This window comes from Oryzias latipes, chromosome 8 (genome assembly GCF_002234675.1).
Source record: "Oryzias latipes chromosome 8, ASM223467v1".
Taxonomy (NCBI): Eukaryota; Metazoa; Chordata; class Actinopteri; order Beloniformes; family Adrianichthyidae; genus Oryzias; species Oryzias latipes.
Window position 1 is genome coordinate 6348222 of NC_019866.2, and position 18960 is coordinate 6367181.

General features: G+C 38.0%; 1 protein-coding gene across 1 annotated transcript; it reads right to left on the reverse strand.

The window, feature by feature from the left end:
- Positions 1 to 2536: 2536 nt before the first annotated feature.
- Positions 2537 to 17290, reverse strand: cavin1 (caveolae associated protein 1). Its single transcript, XM_004071294.4, has 3 exons — positions 17107 to 17290; positions 16531 to 17027; positions 2537 to 4180 (listed from the first exon to the last, which is right to left on the reverse strand). The coding sequence occupies exons 2-3, from the start codon at positions 17023 to 17025 to the stop codon at positions 3413 to 3415; spliced, it is 1263 nt and encodes a 420-aa protein (XP_004071342.1). The 5' UTR covers positions 17026 to 17027; positions 17107 to 17290; the 3' UTR covers positions 2537 to 3412.
- Positions 17291 to 18960: the final 1670 nt, after the last annotated feature.

The following is an 18960-nucleotide window of genomic DNA, read 5'->3' on the forward strand; positions in this document are numbered from 1 at the left end:
AGCAAGTTTGGTTGAGCCTTCTCTGTTTACCGCTGTCGCAACGAAGCTGTTCCTCAAAGCAAACCCTCCCTCCCGCGGAACTATACGGAAGCCCGTGTGTTTCGCTTATTTCAGAGGGAGGGTTGGTATTTCAAGAGAACAGCCAGCCTGGAAGTCATCTGAGTTACCGGCAACGTTGACGTCATCAAATTTGATAATGATACTGCTTCACAATAGCCAGACCTTTTTCACGGTAGAAGAGTAAAAAAAGAAATGATGACTAATTGACTACTCTGACTGCTGGCTTGAATATTAAAATGTAAACAAACGATAAAGTTGTACAGTTTTCTTTATTTTTAATTAAAAATGCAAATAACATAACCAAAACAGGTCTTACATTGCTGTTGCAATGTATTCACCTTATTCCTAGTGTGTTAGTTATGACTGTAAATTTAAACAAGTCCAAATGTACTGTAGTGAAACACATGATTCTTAGAAGTAATAACTCTATAATGTACAAAAAAAGTATTATTTTACAGGCTTAAAACACATATTTCCTGCCTCCACCATTGTAAATAATGTGCTTATTAATAAACACATTCTTATTTTCTACCAACATCATTCCACCCCTGTGCATGCTTTTTATTTCTCTTTTAGTCTGCTCTCCATCCTGCTCTGAGAGTGCACTCTCCCTAATTGCATTTTCCCACCCATTGATTATTTTAATGCTGTTTTCTGCCAGAGAGTGAGTGTCTATGTGTCTCCATCACATCAAGGTCATCACAACTCTGTAGGGAGACAAAGAGGAACCACCCTTTGCTCCTGTCTGGAGCCGTGTGTCCTTAGCTTTTAATGAAATGAGGTGTCACCGGCTGAATCTATTCTATCAGCTGCAGAATTTCAATTACAGTAGCTTTTTCTCATTTTGTTTGGCTCCTTTCTTCAAGAGAAAATGACTTTTTTTCTTCAAGATTAATGAACAGAGTCTTTTTTTTTTCAAATTGCAGTGCACACACTTTATTCAGAAACAGACACACAAATTCACCTGGTTTCCATGAAAAATAAACCATGAAAGTTTTGGTTGTGCAGGACCAAATCCTATATCAATGACACTTTGCTTATTTTTAATTCAAGATGTTTACACATGTCGACATTGTCAGTTGAGATGTTTCCTACTTCTCAGGCACAACACTGGGAGAGTTCTGTCAATGAGACGCACATGCACTGAAAAAACGAATGTTGAACATGGTGACTCATTTCTGTTTTTCCTGTCTTTCTTAGAAAAGTGAGCAAAGTGAGGTGAGTAAACACCAAGCAACAGGCACAACTTGGTTAATATACATCAAAACATGACAGTGATAGAAAAAACAGTGTTTTTTTAAGGATTCAAGCACACTTTGGATCCTAAAAGTGGAGATTGTTGCATTTCTAACGTAAAGATTAAGCAACAAAACAACCATTTCAATGTGTTGGTTAAATGTAAAAGAACAAAATCAAGAGATGTGGCTCATGAAACTTGATGAATGATTTGTTTCAACAAGTGTCTTATTAAAATATTGCCATGATGGCAAAGTGACAGTAAAAATATTATTAAAAACACATGGGTCATGGAGCATTTCACTATTCTGATTTAATTTTCAGTGTTTTAATGTCAAGTTGACAGGCATTGATTCTGGTACAGTAAAAACCATGACTGCTAAAGTGATGAGTAGCTGCAAATTGCTTGTTTTTTTGTTTCCAGTCTTACACAGATAACAGTAAATCACCATTTACCACATTTGGGCTGTTTATTACTTCACTTTCCCATTTGAAGAAATGCATCCATCATACTTGGAGAAAACTTCAAGCTGTTGTGTTTCTCTTTCCTTTTCCTTTTTGTTTTTAAATGTGCTACTCCGATTGAAATGGTGTTTTTGGTGTTTTTGACACGTTTTTGTGGCATTTTTCTGATGATGGAAAACACATATATAAAAAGAAAATTGTGCTTAAAGTTGCATTTCTGAATGCATCTGCATTCAAATCATTGTGACTCAGGATTAGATGAAAAAAAAAAAAGATTGTATTTGAGATGTCGAAAATTCGCTGGGCGGGTCACAAGCTCCCTTCGTGCTCAATTCTGATGCATCCACTAAGAGACGAACGACTAGATCCATATTTGTCTTCATTTTCCTCAGCCAAGCTTTAATCTAACTGAAAACTGTACGACTGGATGGCTCCAACATTACTCACCTTTTTCGTTGCACCGGTGAGGTTGGGTATGTGATGGGCTGTAAGCTTGTGGCAGAGCGTGTAAACAGAGAGCTCTCAGCAATGGGTTGCTCCTCACCAACGGTCCCGCCCACAAATACATTTCTAATGAACTACTGCTGCTCTGCAGAAACTATATCCAAAAACTTCTCCTTTTTTGGCTAAAATGGACAGAATTTTAAATTAAAGGAACACTTAGAATAGATTAAAAGATGATTGGAGTGGGTCTTTAAATATTACGTTACCTTCACAAAACAACAGTAGGATCATGTTTACGGAGTGATTACAGTTACGAGCTACAAACGGCGTGGATGTGTAAAGAATGACTTTAATCCACCTTAACAACTCCAATGTCAAAGTCTTGATGTCACGTTAAGTGAACCTGGATCTTCATATTGCTCCATGAGCTGTGAAACTGTTAAACCTAAACGTTTAAGCAGTTTCACAAGCTGGTACCAATTGTGATTTCCCCTCCAGTGCTTGAACTAGATTCAAGCAAAACCTGTTCAAAGATAATGGGGGCAAGTGACAAAATGTGAGAAAAACTGAGCAAAGCTGCATGGAAGCACAGATTTTCTTTGGTTGAAATATATTGTGATAATTAAATAAGTGTGTTCTATGCTACAGTTTATTTTGTAATATTTAGAAAGGATGACTTTTTTTGTATTTTAAATGAACACTTTTACATTGTGATAGTGCCTTTTGGGTATAGCACATTGGTTCACTTTTCCTGCTTGTGTCTTTAAGCCGAGTCCTTTGACTTCTGCATCTTAGTTTGATCACACAGACTGTAAGAAGCGGAAGGACCTACCAAAAAAAAGAGGATACATTTTAAAAATCATTCCATAAAAACGACAATACTTTATAAAGTTTTCGTCTTTCAAAAGAAAAAGAAAAAATAGTCAGAAAATGTCAACAGAAGTTACTCAAACCGACCCTAGAGGTATTCCAAAAGCTAGGTTTGTGTCTGCTGTTCAGCTGCTTTTTACAAGAGAAGTGTGAAAACATGAAAGTATTCCTTCTTTGGAAAATTACCAGCAGAGGACAAAACTGAAATGATGTCAAAATACAAACATGTCTTCAAGGCCTCCAGAGCCGTTGCTGTTTTTTTCAGATTAGACTTTCTCATGGGTGTTGATTTCCTCAACGCCAGGGTTTTTCTTCACTTTTTTTTGTAGCAAATCCTTTATTTGCCATGGGCTTTCTTTAGATATTCTGGTTCCACACTGACCAACTGAGAGTCCTCAGTCACCTCCAAAAGAGTCTGCCTCTCTGGATTGTCTATATCCACTAATTTCCCTTCTTCTATCTCTACATGCACTCCCAGCCCGTTCTCCTCTTCACCCAGCTGAGCTTCTCCTTCTGTCACTTCCACCATCTCTGTGTTCTGCACCACCTCTTCCTCCTCCCCTTCTCTGACCTTCTTCACATGGAAGGTGAAGGGGGGGACTCGATACACTGTTGTTTTGGAGCGAGAGTTGATGGCGTGATCAGGGGTCAGGGACTTCTTCACTTTCTCCTTGTAGGTTTTCATCTTTGCTCTCCGCTCCTGGTTGGGGGTCATGCGGGTCCCGAGTTTATCAATCTTCATTTCAAGGCTGTGCTTCGTTTTCTCCAGATTGTCCCGGGTTCTCTGTCTCGTCTTCTCCAGGTTCTCACGGGTTCTCTTCTTTGTCTTCTCCAAGTTTTCTTTCGTCTTTTGTTTCGTTTTCTCCATTTTCTCCTTCGAGAAGGCTTTCTTTATGTTTTCCACTTGCTGTTTGGTGGTGCGCTGGAGCCGCTTAGTGCGGGACTCTTCAATGATCTCCTCAATCTCCACCTCTTCATCTGAATTGACAGCGGCTTGAACCCCCTCTCGCTCCTCCTCAGGTATCTGCTCAAGGTTTTCCACTGCTTCACCTTCAGCTGTCTGTGCTGTCTTCTGTTTGGACTCCTTTGACGCCTTTACTTGGTCCTGAGGGGGAGAAATCACAAGGACAAAAAAGACACAAATATTAAGCTGCAAAAGAAAATAGAACATTTTAAAAACCTTTTCAATGCTGACATTATCCAAAAAACCTTCTTGGATGATACTTACACAATTTTGAGTACATGTCAGTGACCCACAATGAATATTATACAATAGGAAATGAAAATCATCAGACTAAAAAAGTGTAAATAACATATTTTTGGACAAATGAAAATGTTCTCAGCACCTTTGAGTCATTTCATCTCCATATTCCAATGCTTGACTGCTGCTGATACAGAGTGCCACCTAGTGGCAGAAATGATAAACACTCATATGTGTCAACTATGACGTCATTGAGACCTGAAGCAAACTGCAGCTCTAATATTGTGCTGAAGTGAAGATAAAAAAAGAAAGAAAACAAATATTTAAACCTATTTATGCTAAATTACAAAAAAATGGTAGATAAAGGTAAGAACTATGAGAAAAAAAGATTGGAATTCAAACTAAAGTTACAGATTTGGCAGAAATTGCAATTTTTTTAAACCTAAAAAGACATTTTAATCAAAACTTTTGTTGTCATGAGGTGCATTTCTTTTAATAAATGGACAATGCAAAGCAGTTACACAATTGTTTAAAGATACATTAAAAAGTATCGCACAAAGTATTGAAAACTGAGTTCAATATTCATCTGTTAATTTCCTATTTATTTTGTTGCCGGAACTCAAAACATTAAAAATGGTGGGGGGTTTGTAGAGAGCACAAAGACACTATTTCTTATTAAACATCATTCACACACAGAATAAATGATATTCCCGTGGTATAAATGCTTTCGATGGAGAACTGAGAAACCATCTTCTTTTCTTTAGAGCTTCAGTGTGTGACCTTCTGCACACTTTTGCTGTTAATACAACTTTATGACATAAAAAATAGACACTGATGTTTGAAAGTGGGTTTTTTTGTGTCAGCCAAGGCCAAAGTCCTATCGGTGAATTACAAGAATGCAGTCTGCACTTTTGGTATTCAATTACTCGTACTTGTGTGCAAATGCAGGTGCGGAGTATTGAAAAGGAAGTTGAGATAAAGTGAAATCAACCTTCTTTCAAACTTTGAAAAGATGCAAACAAAGGCTACATTCAAGACTAGACCAGCCTAATCCTGATTTTCCTTCAAGGATCAATTCTGCACTTTTGAACTAAACCTTTTTTTGTTCTAATAGGAAGCAAAACATGTTTAAATAAAATAAAAAAATCCACCAAAAACCTTTCTTTTATTTTGATATACCAAAATGCCCTTCTTTAAAATAACAAACAAGAAAAAATAATAATAACGGTAAGCCATAAAGTATATCTCATTATTCAAAGATATTTAAAAATATCTCATTCATGTCCGACATCTGAAATAAATTTGGCAATCAGATTACATAGGTAGCACATTACCCTGAGCAGTTCAAATGCTGCCCTCCCACAAACATATACTGCCTCCATATCTAGTTCTGTGTATGGTGGACCTAACCAACCCCGCTGTGTATGGGTTTATTTTGAGCTGGCCATTCCCTGTCTCTGAATTCCTTTTTCCATAGTTTGGCTCCTGGCCAGGCAACTCCCTCCCCTGCTGTACAACAACAGATAAACACAGGTCCCCGTTACTGGGGCAACCACCTCCTCAGCTGTCCCCGGCGTGTGCTGAAGTTTAGCTGGATGGACAGCTGACATCTCTATGACAATTGCTGTAAACGCATCACAATCACTTAAAAATAGATGCTACACCTGCTCTGCAAACACACTTCAGAAGTGACAAGAAGAAGAAAAAATCTACTTTTATGATGTTTAAAAACTGCACAAGATTGAAAGATTTAAGTAAAATGTTACTCAGTAAGAGGTCTGGATGTAAAATCTTTAGTTATCTTGGATGTAAATTGTGTCAAAAAAACATTATTCTCATGTTATGCAATATCTCTCAACCCCTTGATACCTGAATTTATTTCAGATTATTTAAAAAATTATTAATATTTTTGCTTAGATGCTAAATTAAGTTACATTTGTTGCAAATTTTGCATCAATCTGCATAACAATTAAGCATCAAACATGGAAGTATGCAACTAGGGGGAAATACATTCCAGTTTTTCCTGCATTTTAAAAAAAAACTTTTTCTTCATATTGAATTATTTTCAAGAAAATATTACATAAAATACCTCTTTATTCTTAATATTTCTCAACAAAATCCAATTAACTCATAGTACTTTGTGCTCAGCAGTTTTTGCGGCATATCATAGACAAAAAATATCAGGAAAATCGAGTGAACTGGCGGGGAAAAGCCCTCATCCTTCCTAGACAGAACACTTTATTCAAAGGGCTCGTTTGGCAAATGTTAGGATTTGTATTTATAGATTTATTGGTGGGTTATTTTATCAATAGCTGATTCTTCCCAGCAGAAGATTAAGAGTTATGCAGCCATAGTTGCGGTAAACAGGCTTAGCAGACTAATTCTGGGAGCTGAGCATTGCTGCCAACAGTGATCTACTCACTAACACACATTTTATTTATGTAACAAACTGAACACTTTTTTTATGTCTTCTAAATTGTAATGACTCATGTGTGCCAGGCAAAGCTTAATGTGACTGGACCTTTTAGAAGAGGGAGTCCGTTTTAATTGCATATAACGACAAGCACCAAGAAAATCTGAGCTTCACATGCAAAAACAAAACGTTGGCCGTGTTTTGTATGTGAACATTCAACCTTAAACACACAAAAACATGATTTTTGTTACCAGATAAAGTAAAAAAAAAAAAAAAAAACTATCTATATTATCCATATCAATCACATAATTTTATTCATGTGATTTTCATAGTGTTATTTGTTTCACAAATCAATATTAAAGATTTTTTGACTTACAAAGATAAAAAAAAAAAAAAAACTCACCTAATTATTTCTAATCTCACATGGATTTTCTTTCATTTTTACCTCAGGTAAAGGCCCATGATTGTGCTGATGACATTACCATATTTATATTTGGCTAAAACATGCCAGAACAACAAAAGTTATTATTAAAGAGGATATTTGTTTCTTTTTGTGCTCTTTTAGCAACATATAGATATCTCCTTGCGTTTTTTATTCTATAAATTATTCTTAGCTCCACAAATAAAAAATGATATATTGGCCACAGTAAAATCATGCATATTAATCCCTCAAAGTTAATCTTGATTTTGAAAACAAAAAAAACTATCAGTGTGCTGCAAAGATGTTTTTTTTTTGGAACTACCGGGAACATTTTCCAGTTTACATAAAATTGTGATACGATCACCAAGCCCCGTTTGGGTTCTGCCCTGATTGCAAAACACAAGTGGGAGAACCCAGAGATGAATATGTTTAGGCTCATTAGCGGCCCTGTTATCTGTTTCTCCATCCCCACTTACCAGCAGTGGAAAAGTTAGCCGGCGGCATGTATATATTTACAGACACATGCCGGGATAATGGGGACACGAGGCGCTCTGTGCGGGGACAGAATATTTTCTTTATTAGTGCTTCTTCATTGTGTCCTAATGGAAATGTTATCTAAAAATACAACCTGTTTGAGTGAATATCTGTTTGTTTTCTTTAATTACAGGAAATGCAATGAAATAAGTGTATTTACTTGCAAAGCGAGAACATCAGCCTTCTACATTCAATGAAAATGCTGTAGAAATTTGCAGTATAATATTAACAAACGCTCCAATAAAATCGAGGTCATCATATTTTATAAATTCTCTTTTTCGGCTGATCTGAAGCTTGGCACTGGAATGATATTTTTTTGGAATGAACAACAAAAGAAATCCGCGTCTTAACATAATGTCATGTCTTAATGTAAATCTGTTATCTTTGGCTATATTTGCTCTTCTATTCCCCTTGAGTACTGTTGCGTTTTTTATTAGAAATCAATCCAACGCTGCAAGGATTTAAAAATTTAAATCAAGAGTTGTAATTGCTTCTGAACCCACCCACTCGTATGCAAATATTCAGCAGGCTTGTGCATAAACAGACCCACACCATCCCTTTTGAGGCAGCGTGATGATAGGTCTCTCCGGTGAGTCACAGGAGCAGCTGTCTGATCCCATCCAGCCCTTGCAGCTGTGCACTTCGCTTTCACAATGAGTAATATCCCTGACCCATGCACCGCTCCATGGGAGAAGGCGGCTCGAGAGATGGACAGGAGGCAGAGTTAGAGGTTTGCATGTTTGAGCTCTGTAAAAGCCTCTATTGGGACGCTTTGATCCCCAACGAGTTCCTGAAGGCTAAAACAGGTTTCCCGGCCAATAATGTCTCCCACAGTTGTCTAAATAAAGCTAGAACAATTCACAGTGAACTCGCCACCGCCCACTACTTCAGGGGTTTTGGGGGTGAGTCATATGACAAGGGGCAAAGGCAAATTCTGCATCATGAAACTCCTTCAGCTTTCCAAAAAAAGACTCTCCTGGCTCTATATTTAGTGTCATTTAAGCAATGGAAACCAACCCTACTCTGTTAATCCACACATTCATTCAAAGACAGGGCTCCTACACACCACATAATTAATCTGGCCATTTCGGGCCACAAGTTGCGAGTTTTGAAACGTTCCCTGCACTATTTGTGATTTAACGCACGGAGAGGGCAGTTTCCATTCTCCCACATCCAACTTTAGAAAACCAAAGGACTATAGTTCGTCTCAAAAGTGGAAACTTTCCACATTTTACCCTGAGAGTGTGTCATCCAGCTCTCTGTGACTTCAACTTTGAAGAAAAATACATAAAATCAATTTTACGAAAGCTGTAATAAATCATATTAGCTGCAAAAGAGTCCTGACATGAAGGCTTTTGCGCTTTGTCTAAATAATCAAGAGCTGCATTGAACCAAAAACTTTACCAAAATAAATAAATTTTAGAGAAAACATCCAACATTTTCTTTGCAAATGTCTAAAGGGTTGAAAACTTAGTCGTTGGGTTCCATCTCTTAATCCATTCTTTTCGCCAACTGTGTTAGAAATCTTTAAATGTGTAAAGTCAGCCCAACATTTGCACTGTTTGGACAGAATGCACTTTAAGCGCCAATTTTATTTATAGATCCATCATCCAAAATATCCTTCCATCTAATGCCAAGGGTTGCTTAAACCCGCGGTGTCCTGGCACGATCTCCATAACAGCCAATAATTCACATACCATCATGAAGAACAGCGAGCTGTCACAGCAGCAGTGAAATTTACTACCAGGGGCTCCGGCTAATGATATGTACAGGTGGAAACTGGACTGTCGCACGGAACACCGAGGCTCCAAGGTTCTCCCAACATAATGCTTCTTATACATTTACATCAACAGTTTTCCCCAATGAAGCAGTTGAAAGGTTATGTAGGTTAAACGTTATGCAGCCGAGAGACTGGATGACAGCTCCAACTGTTCAAAATGATCAGTCTGCTAGTTGCTAAAATGCTGTTAACTGCTTTGGGATGGAGATGTGAGGTTGGTGATGGGTGAGTCAAGTAAGAAACATTTCCTGAGGCTTTTTATAGTGAAGCAAATATAAGAAAGTCCTTCAGAGTACACGAACAGGTGGAACATTTCAAGTGGGTTTTATAATGGTGATAATGTCCTACTCCAATTATCTTCATCTATTTTGAAAGCGCTCCCATTGGTCTTTTAATTATGATTATGCAGTTTTTAGGACATTTTCTAGGACATAGTTTCTGCAGAGCAGCAGTAGCACAACAGAAAATGGTCTCTGAGTTGTGAGTGTCCTATTGTACCTCCTCTTCCCCTCCCTGTTGCTGAGAGCTCTCTGTTTACACGCTCACAAGCCCAACCTAACATTACTGGTGCAACCAAATGGCAAACGGTGTTGGAGCTATCCTGCCATCCAGTTTTTAGCCAGATGTCAGTTCAGACGAGGAGGAAAATGAAGACGTACATGGATGCATCAGAATGGAGCGGAGCAGAAAGATCATGGCCCGCTCCGGGGTATTTTCTATGTCACACAGACGTTCAGTTTCAAACGGCATTATTGCTCCTGAATCACAATAATTTAAGTGAAGAACTACTTAGAAATGCAATTTTTAGCTTAATTTTCTCATTATGTGTCCTCCATCATCATAAAAATGTCACAAGAACATGGTAAAATCCCAATTTTCAGCTGACTCAGCCTCTAAAACATTTCGTTTCATTTAGCACTTGTGATTAAATCTTGTGATTTTAATGCATTTTCCTTTTTTGTGAAGCACTTTGAATTATTTTGTGTACAAATTGTGCCAAAATAAATTTGCCTTGCCTAGCACTTTAATAGGCTTTACTTTTTCACCATAACTAAGAGAAAAAACAAAAAAGTGATTTATGTCTCAGTTTAAATAACAATTGGGGTTTTATGTTTCTAATTATTGTTAAGAATTCATGAAGAACCAGTTTTTAGGCATATTTGCCATTAAAGGATGTACCTATTTTGAGGACGATGAAGCATGTATGAAAAATAAAATTGAATGGTATAAAAATAGAAAATAAAGACAAAATGAGACTAAATAAAATAGCAAATTGGTTACTTATTTTTACAAGATGCCAACTGTTTATTGAATGATAATGGAATGAAACTTACAGTGCATTATCTCAAAATACCATAAATTTATTTTAGATTTTCATTAGAGTTCAGTGAATGTTGCTAATTTTCTTCTCAAAAGGCTGATTTAAACGTTTCTGACTAAAGTAATCAATGCAAAATTGATTAGTTTGTGGCAATCCGGTTCACATTTCCATTGAACTGTTATATTTTCCACTGTTGCCCGCGAAAAAACATGAAAAAAAAATTATTAGCATACAAGGACATTCTCCACTTCCACACTTTTCTTACTCTGAACAGTTGAGTTTTCACTCCGTGGAGTTTTCCACACACTTTGGTACGAAGCATGAAAATTAAATGGCTTAGAGCAAGGGTGGGCAAACTACGGCACGGAGGCCAAACGCGGCCCGTCAAGCTATTTAATCTGACCCGCCAAACTGTAATAAATCATACTGATCATCCTTATTAATTCTTTATTTTCCCTGTAATTTTGGTGTCTACCCAGATATGGTGGACTACAAACATACAGTATATTCTAACATTAGATATTCTGCATTCATGTGGTGTTGGAAGTTTTGTTGTTTTTTTATGGTAGTTCGTTTTTCGAGTTGAAAAAGCATTTATTCGAACATTGCATGAATGCAGTATTTCTCTAAGTTTGCATTTTGCAGTTTGACATAAACTTATTGATGCAATTGGCAATAAAGACAACAAAACCAACAGTTTTGAAATAAAAACTCTAAAATGTTCTGTTTTTATATATATCTATATATCTATAGATATATATATCTGTATATAGATAGATATCTATCTATAGATATCTATCTATAGATATAGATAGATATCTATCTACATATATATGGATATAGTATGAAGCAGCTCACTTTTATAATTTCAGAGGACTGGCAAACTAAAGTCTCTGGACTTGGGCCCTTCTTGAATTAAACAGGGGTGCCGTCATATTGGATAACTTGCTGCCATCTATGGGATGAAGCAAACCTATGCAAGAGAGGCACAAGTCCAGTAATTTTTGCACGTAACCCTTGTGCTATCCTAGGCACTTTAACATTGGGAGTGGGGTCATCTGGACCCCACAAGATAGTGCTCTGAACCTTTTTTCTTCAATGATTTGTGATCTTCACTGGTCTCCATGGATTACATGAAATCTTTCCACCTTTATCCACCTTTGTCATGGTAGGAATAACACCTCAAAGTAAGGGTGGGGTCATCAAAGATAGCACAAGGGTTAATGCATTTTAAATGTCAAGCATAGTCAATACATTACAACAGACTTGGTTGGGGCTTTTTTGCACATAATCAGATATCTTCTCCCTTGAAGACCATAGAACATATGATATCTCTATTTTGAACAATTGTGGACTTGGACCCCTTTTGAACTAACCGACTCATATATATCAGTAAATATATATCTGTTTTCAATCAAAACTAAAGCATTTCTTCATCCAGATTCTCTGTTATGTCTTTCCCTTAAGAGGGGGATTACCAAAACCCACCATACTTCTGGTTTGGCCCTTATGACAAATGTTATAACCCTTTGTGGCCCAAGAGTCAAATAGTTTGCCCCCCCCTGGCTAGAGTGACAAAGAAGGAAGAAAAATAGAAAGAGTCTGCCGCTGATGCTGTCCATTTCTTAATGCTGGTTCCTATTTTTGCCTGCCACTTGTGCGAACTTGACCATTGGTCCAAGCTTTTAGAGAGGCGGCTAAACGTTTTGTGGCTGCATCCCCTGGTGACTCAATGGAATCACTGTGTTAGGTTTTAAAGGGAAAACAGGGCTGACAGAGTGGGACTTGTTGGCTGTTAGTCCATCTCTGAGTGGTGTTAGAGGAAAGCTGTACTCAACTCACATCTTTTTCCAAGGTGGAAGTAAAACATATTCGTCCAAGTTATGGTTAAGGTAAACGTGCAAAGGTTGTGAAAATTCATTAAAAAGTCTTCAATAGTAGTTTTAACATTTGATTTAAGCAAAAAGAAAATAATTAGATGATCAGGTTCTATTCAGTTTGAACAAACTTGGGAAAAATACATGTTTCAATGTTTGCCTTATTTTTAGTAAAACTGAAACATTAACATTAAAAAGAAAGGAATCAGAGAGGCTGAGTAAAAAAGCACATTATGCACAGATATACCTGTATGGTGGAAAAAATACATTTTAGAATCTTTCTAAAAGTAAGTAAATGTAACTTAGTACTACTTATCTACAATGGTTTGTAATGTTAGCTGAGTCTAAGTAATCTGTAACTGAGAAGTCCCAGACTGAGTTAAACATAACTTTGACTCCTTCTGCAGCCAAACAAACTCAGGTTCCAGACACACAGCGATACTGATGGACATCTCACACCGCAGGAACTATTAGAACACAAAATTGCATAAAGTGCTTTATGAAACGTTCATTTCAGCCACTGTTTCAGGCTTAGATCACTGAGATGTAAAAATCAACAACAAAATCATTAAAATTTCCCCTCTGCATCCATTAAAAAGTGTCATATATTTTCTGATTGTGAACAATCAAATTTGTGTAATTTTACACTTAAATGTTAGAATTAAAACATTTTTGGTCAAGTTTTGAACAGCAGGTACATCCCCCGTCCTCTGATCACGTCTGCTCTGTCTGCCAAAGGCTCTCTGTGCCTTTCTGTGGTAGTGTTTATCTATTAGTGATGACATGAAGAGATGATACTAAAATATAAAGCACACACAGGATCCCATTTTCAGTGCTGTTGTTTACTTGTCAGACTTTGTCCTCTACAGCAGCAGCTTTGGTTTGGGCTGATCAGATAAAGACCGAGCGAGAGGTTCAGTCCACTTAGAAGTCCTCTTTTTCCTCTATCTAGGAGGTTAGAGTTAGGGCTGGGCGAAGTTACCTTAAAAATAAAATGGACAGTTTCTTTTCCACCAAATGCGCAATAAATACTATTACCTTACAAAGACTACTAAAAGCTCTTTTATTTTTAAATCTCCTTTGGAGGTTGACCTGAATTCAATTACATTCAATTTGTGTTTTAAACATTCTCTTGTAGCATTTTTCTCATGATGGAGGACATACTTATAAAGACAAAAAAGATTAAAATTGTATTTCTTAGAAACATTTTTTTCAAATCGTAGTGAATCAGGAGCAGACAAAAAAACGCTATTCAAAAAAAGCCTGTAGCACGGATGTATGTTCTGCAGTCGGCAGGCCGCTTAAGCCCCACTCCACTCCATTCTGATGCATCCAATCGAAGATAAATGGATCCATGTACGTCTTGGTTTTCCTCGTCCCAGTTGGTACCTGGCTCAGAACTGTATGGCGGGATAGCTCCAGTTTTTGTTGCACTGGTTATGTTTGGTTGAGATGTGAGTACGTAAACAGATGGATGATGGGAAGGGGTGCACACTCCAAACCACAATTCAGAGGGTGAATTTCTAATTAACTCCTGCCGCTCTGCAGAAATGATGTCCTAGAAACTGACTTTTTTGGCTAAAAACGTCATAATCATAATTAAAGACCACTGGGAACGCTTTGAAAATAGATCAATAGATCATCATGGTGGGATTTAAAATTGAAAAAAAAAAAGCTTCGTTTTTGAGTGAACTAACCTTTGTTTCTAACAGACTGCTGACCCAAAAACTGTTAAAACCATTGTTTCCATTTATCTAATCCTGCAATAAATCTACATTTTCCTCCGGTTTGCACCAAAGTCCCACTTTACCTCAAAGTGTAGAAAAATGTCTCTTTAGTTTATTAATTAAATTAAAACAAATATCCGCTGTATCCAACAGGAAAGTTAGAAATAAAGTCAAAAAAGAGATGGACACAAATGACAAAGATACAACTGACTGACAGTGAAGCAGACAGGTTAACAGGGAGGGTGTGAGGCCTGCAGCCGACTGACTCACTGGGTATTTGCACCACCATCTTGTGCTGCACAAAGAGGGAAAATCATCAGCTGAAGCACAGACAACCACAGTCAGTGGGTAATAAGGCTTCACACGCAAAAATCCCTCCAGATGAACGGCAACATTTCAGCACAGAAGGTTTTGAATCACAGTTCAACCTGAACAATGGAGACAGTCAAGTCCTGCGCGGCTGAAATTCTAGCCTCACCAACACTGACATTGTAAGTAGCGGCCAGTCAAGAACAGAAATTGGATTAAACACACACACACACACACACATGCTGGTAATCTAACTCCAAAGATGTATGTCTTAACCTCCATATACCATCCCATAATTCCTGCTCCAGCTCTGGTTCTAAACGGATCAAGCCTTTCACAAAGTAACGCACACGGATGGTGGAAAAAGATCAGATCTGACCGGCAGCCATTGTTTATCAGCACTGCTGTCCATATCTGAGGGGCCTGTCTGTTAATCAGTTAAACAGGAGGCGCTGCAGAAACAGGAGCCCAAAACAGCCGCCGCAACATAAGAGTGAAGCCGTGACCCTGGATTTGGGAGGAACTGGAGCTACAGGAGATATGAATGCAGATGAAAATAAAGTATGAAGTAAAAAAAAATAAAAATCCATTCAAGTTCAGACTTGTATAAGTTCTTAATTAGATTTCCGCAGTATGAAAAAAACACACTAGGCTGTGAAAAGACATGAAAAAAAAAAACCTGCTGGAGTCCTGCTAACACCAAGCGACACCTGCTTTACTATATAATTTATTGAGGTCTGGTCTCTATGATTGGATTTCTGCTGAATGCCAGCGGTGTAACCCACTCCCACTGTGCGCGTCCCAGAAGGGTGATGTGAAAAATGTGTGCCGGCTAATATAGACCCTCCGAGCCGAGCTGGACTCACGCGAGGCTCCTCGCCCAAGAAGACCCTCCCACTTTTCGCGTGTTTTTAGAACAGCAAACATTTCCTTTTTTCCAGTTTAAAATGCGTTTCGACTCCATCGAGTCTTTGAGGTGGTCCTGTAGTACAAACTCCATTTTTAAACAAAATATGAATAAAACAACGTCAGGGTTCCATATGTGGAAGGCGTAAAAGCTGCTAAAAAAAGAAATGCTGGTTAAAGATCACATGCAGATTTCAAAGGATTTCTTTTGACATCAGAAATAAAAATGTACGTACCTAGGTTGGTGCTAGGTTGCTTAATTGCTATGTGCAGCTTTGTGCACCACAGCTTTCAATCAGTCTTCACGAGGATTATTTATTTTTTATTTTTTTACATGGCAACAGCCCGATAGCCATCTGTAATCATAGCACTCACAAGGTGGGTGTTGGTTCTCCCTCAAGAACCCCACATGCCAGTCTTTATAGGCCTCATATTTGAATTTGCACTCTCAAGTCTTATATATAGTTTTATTGGGTAATTGGGATGGTCTGATGAAAAGCAAAGGTCACTGTCAGCCGTGAGTTTTCCATCGCCGCGCCTGCTTTTCCTACAGCGGTGTGAGCATGCTCTGTGAGGTAGCCTCTAAAAACTGGAGGGAAAGAGTTGAGGCTTTGTCAACACGACTGCGTCATTTAAGCCGTAGGAAAGACTGATTCAGACGCCTATGGAGACTGAAGGGCTGCGGCGCTCACTCTGCATGCTCAAAGGATCCCTTTTCATTTTCAATAAACAAGGACTGGCTCACACGGCAGCGTAACCTGACCTCTCTCGAAGCTAAAAGGTTGTTCCGACATTCTTTTAGGTGAATTTCACACTTCCTGGCTAACTTCCTTTAAGATGTGGGGAATGCAGCACACCCCCTCTGGACGAACGTGGACTGTGAGTGTCACCGTGCAAAGAGACCCCTGTGAGTCTCTATGTGTTGGGTTAAAATAACTCCAAGACAACTAAAATACAAGCAGTCACCTGGTAGATCAGGACTTTGAAGTGGCGTCGCTTCAGCAGCTCGTTCTCGTTGTTCTCCAGCTTTTTGATCTGGCCCGCCTGCTTCTCCAGGTTGCTGCGTACCGTCTTGATGTTGACACTGACCTTGCGCACCTTGTCTAGCATTTTGTTGACTGTCTTGGCAGTGTCAACGTGGTTCTTGGACAACTTGGTCAGCTCCCCTTGGATCGTTGACACCGACTTCTCCATGGCCTCCTGTCGAGCCTCCAGTCCATTCTGAGTGTGCTGGATGTTGTCCACCACCCCGATTATTTTGTCTAGCAGAGCCAGAACCATGACGCCATTCCTCTGAGCTTCACTGGCACCTCCAGAGCCCGTGGCCAGCACTAGGTCTGCCTCTTCAGAAACATCGTCTAAGGCCGATTCTGAGGCAGAACCTACCAGAGCCACCTCTTCGTCATCATAGGGCACTGCTGCATGGATTACTTGATCCGTTGTCATACCTCTATCTGCCATGACTGTCAATACACAAACTGCAGTCAGTGGGCTACACAACAAAAATCAATTTTTTACAACAACCTTTAACAAAATCGGTACCTGGTTTTTCGAACTTCCTTCCAACCACTTTCTCGAGCCTCTAATCTACGTCTGCTGAGTGTTTTTACCCGCAGTCTTCTCTGTCTCTGTCTGCCTTTGCTCTGGGATGCCAGCCAGCCAAGGGGAGTTGAGCCTCTCACAGCTGAAGCATGCGTACCCTGACTCATATGCCTCTGCTCCCAGTCAAAGTATCCGCCCAAAGTTTTTTCCTCTCACCACCCGGCCTCCACCCACCACCTCCACTGATGCTGCTGCTCCACCCCATTCAGTCCCCGAGCAATGGCAGTGTGTCAAAGCTCCACCTCCTACATGACATGAAAATCCTGTCTAACATAAGAAAGTTCGGACTCCAAATGGCAAAAGATGCAAAACAATGGAACAGACAGCGATCCCTAAAACATTAGGTGCTTTCTTTCTAGTGTTAATCCTATTTATTTTGTATTTCTCTGTTAAAAATGGTCGTAATGTTTGTCTTAGCCTCAGACTGATGGATCAAATTTGACATTGAGGACTAAAATGCAAAGAATAAATCAAAACTATTCGGTCGAACAGGCTTTAAATCATTATGTATTGCCAAAGGCAATACATTTTGAGAGATAAACTCAGAATTTTTAGAGATTACAAATAATCATCAAATCCATTTTGATCAGAACCTGTCTGATGAAAATTACTTTTTTGGTTTAAAGAACTGGAATTAAAATTTCTAGTTTAAAATTCGAATGGAAAACAGAAATAAAGTCAGAAAACTCTGAATTCTGTCTTTGGTTAATCAGAAAAAAATTTCATCCTTCATTAATGCTCAGTTAGTTGCCGTCATAACCACTAGAGGACGCTACTATGCAAATTTTGTCAACAAAGGGGAAATAATATGGAGGCTCAAACTGTTCATGATTAAAAAAAAAATTACCTTGTGCAATCACATAATCAAAAGGTCAAAGTTTATGTTCAAATGTGCGTTTATTTAGTGCATGAAAATTTTACTCTAGAAAACAAGGACCTCATTTTTAAAATTGTATTCTTAATTGCATTATATTGGTCTATTTTTTATCTTTGTGAAATTTAAGTAAACTGTTATTGTTTAAAGCTAGGCTTCAACATGTTCTCCACAGAAAAGAGTGTTTTTGGTGTTTTTAACATGTTCTTATGGGATTTTTCTGATGATGGACGACATAAATCAAAGCTCAAAATTGCATTTCTAAATATTTTTTAATTCAAATCATTGTGAATCATGAATTAAAAAAGATTTTATTTGTGATGTAGGAAATACCCAGGGCGGGCTACAAGATCCCCACTTTGCTCTGGAACGGAGAAGGAAAGGGGGCGGGGTTTCTCCACGCCAACAGAACTGCCCACAACTCAGAGGTGAATTTCTGATGAAACAATGTCCTTGAAAACAACATAGATTTTTATTATTTTGGCTAAAAATGTGAAATGTGAAAATGTGTTTCCATCTAAAAAGGTTTATTAATAAAACAAGCATCGTGGAAAATTTAGCAGAAGTTACAGAAATATAAGGAAACTGATATTAAAGTTAATTTATAAGGTAAATAAATAAAAATTTGTTCCTAAATTTGTAAAATTAAGAATTAGTATTTGCTGCCACCTGGTGGTGAAGTTGAAAACATTTAATAAAAACCTCGTTTACGTTTAGTTTTCCTGTGTGGACCTTCAAAATAAAGTACTCAAACGACACAAACAGTTTTATTAAATATCTCAAATAACCTTGAAATAAGAAAATAATAAAAATAAACCAAAATAATTGCATATTATTGTTCACTGTAAGCAAATTGTACTACATTAAAATAAAAGTGATGATAATGACAAAGAAAAACACAACTGAAAAATAAAAAAGGT

Excerpts from the sequence above, each read along its gene's own strand:
- cavin1 (XM_004071294.4), bottom strand. The coding sequence starts at position 17,025 with ATGGCAGATAGAGGTATGACAACGGATCAAGTAATCCATGCAGCAGTG. Across the intron at positions 4,181-16,530 it reads TCAAAGTCCTGATCTACCAG|GACCAAGTAAAGGCGTCAAA; the intron begins GTGACTGCTTGT and ends TCTCCCCCTCAG.